At 49.0% G+C, this 1,058-nt stretch overlaps 1 protein-coding gene across 1 annotated transcript; it reads left to right on the forward strand.

Annotated features, from left to right (window-relative positions):
- Positions 1 to 360: 360 nt before the first annotated feature.
- On the forward strand, positions 361 to 846 carry LOC308310590 (ubiquitin-conjugating enzyme E2 B-like; the record flags this gene model as incomplete). Its single annotated transcript, XM_080756976.1, has 1 exon — positions 361 to 846. One exon carries the CDS (start codon positions 361 to 363, stop codon positions 844 to 846), a length of 486 nt encoding a protein of 161 aa, XP_080613102.1.
- Between the last annotated feature and the right edge of the window lie 212 nt (positions 847 to 1,058).

The following is a 1,058-nucleotide window of genomic DNA, read 5'->3' on the forward strand; positions in this document are numbered from 1 at the left end:
AAATATGACAAGAAAGCTGTGCATAGGCGCCCCTCAAAAAGGGAAACCTCTGCGAACATGAGTATCATTGGTCTTTTACAACTACGTCAAATCTCTTCACCAAAAATAGGCGATCTACAAGCTTGCCATGCCAGGGTGTTGTTTGCATGGTAACGGGTTGTGTTTTGTGTGATGTCACCTTATAGGCTGGTCAGCCTATAAGGTGTAGGTTGGTAGTTCAGAGATGCAGATGCAGATGTAAAGAAAAAAAGTTTTGGAGGAAAGGGCTGCAAGCAGAAGATATCTACCAGACCAAAAAAAAACAAACGACATTTATAGTTCACTTTCACCAGCACAAGCCCCTTTTTTGCATTTGGAATAATGTCGTCTCCGGCTAAAAGGCGACTTATGCGGGACTTTAAAAGCCTTCAAGAAGATCCCCCGACGGGCGTGAGCGCGTCGCCGGCAGAGAACAACGTCATGCTTTGGAACGCCGTTATCTTCGGACCCGTGGGGACGGCGTACGAAGAAGGAACGTTTAATCTCGTGCTGGAGTTTCCCGAAGACTACCCCACCAAGCCTCCCAAAGTTAAGTTTGTCTCGAAGATGTTCCACCCGAACATTTATGCAGATGGTAGTATATGCTTGGACATCCTTCAGAACCGCTGGAGCCCGACTTACGGCGTCTCTGCCATACTCACCTCCATCCAGTCCTTGTTGGACGAGCCCAACCCCAACAGTCCAGCCAACCACGAGGCGGCCACGCTTTATAATGAGAACAGGCGGGAGTATGAGAAGAGGGTGTCTGCCACCATAGAGGAGAACTGGGTGCAGGACATGCCTGAGCTGGGCGAACACACTAACTAATGTCTGAGCTGGGTGAACACACTAACTAATGTCTGAGCTGGGAGAACACACTAACTAATGTCTGAGCTGGGCGAACACACTAACTAATGTCTGAGCTGGGCGAACACGCCTAACTAATGTCTGAGCTGGGCGAACACGCCTAACTAATGTCTGAGCTGGGCGAACACGCCTAACTAATGTCTGAGCTGTTGCCAAGATATTGCATGGCTTCT

Source organism: Protomyctophum bolini, assembly GCF_963924005.1.
Source record: "Protomyctophum bolini genome assembly, chromosome: 23".
Lineage (NCBI taxonomy): Eukaryota > Metazoa > Chordata > Actinopteri > Myctophiformes > Myctophidae > Protomyctophum > Protomyctophum bolini.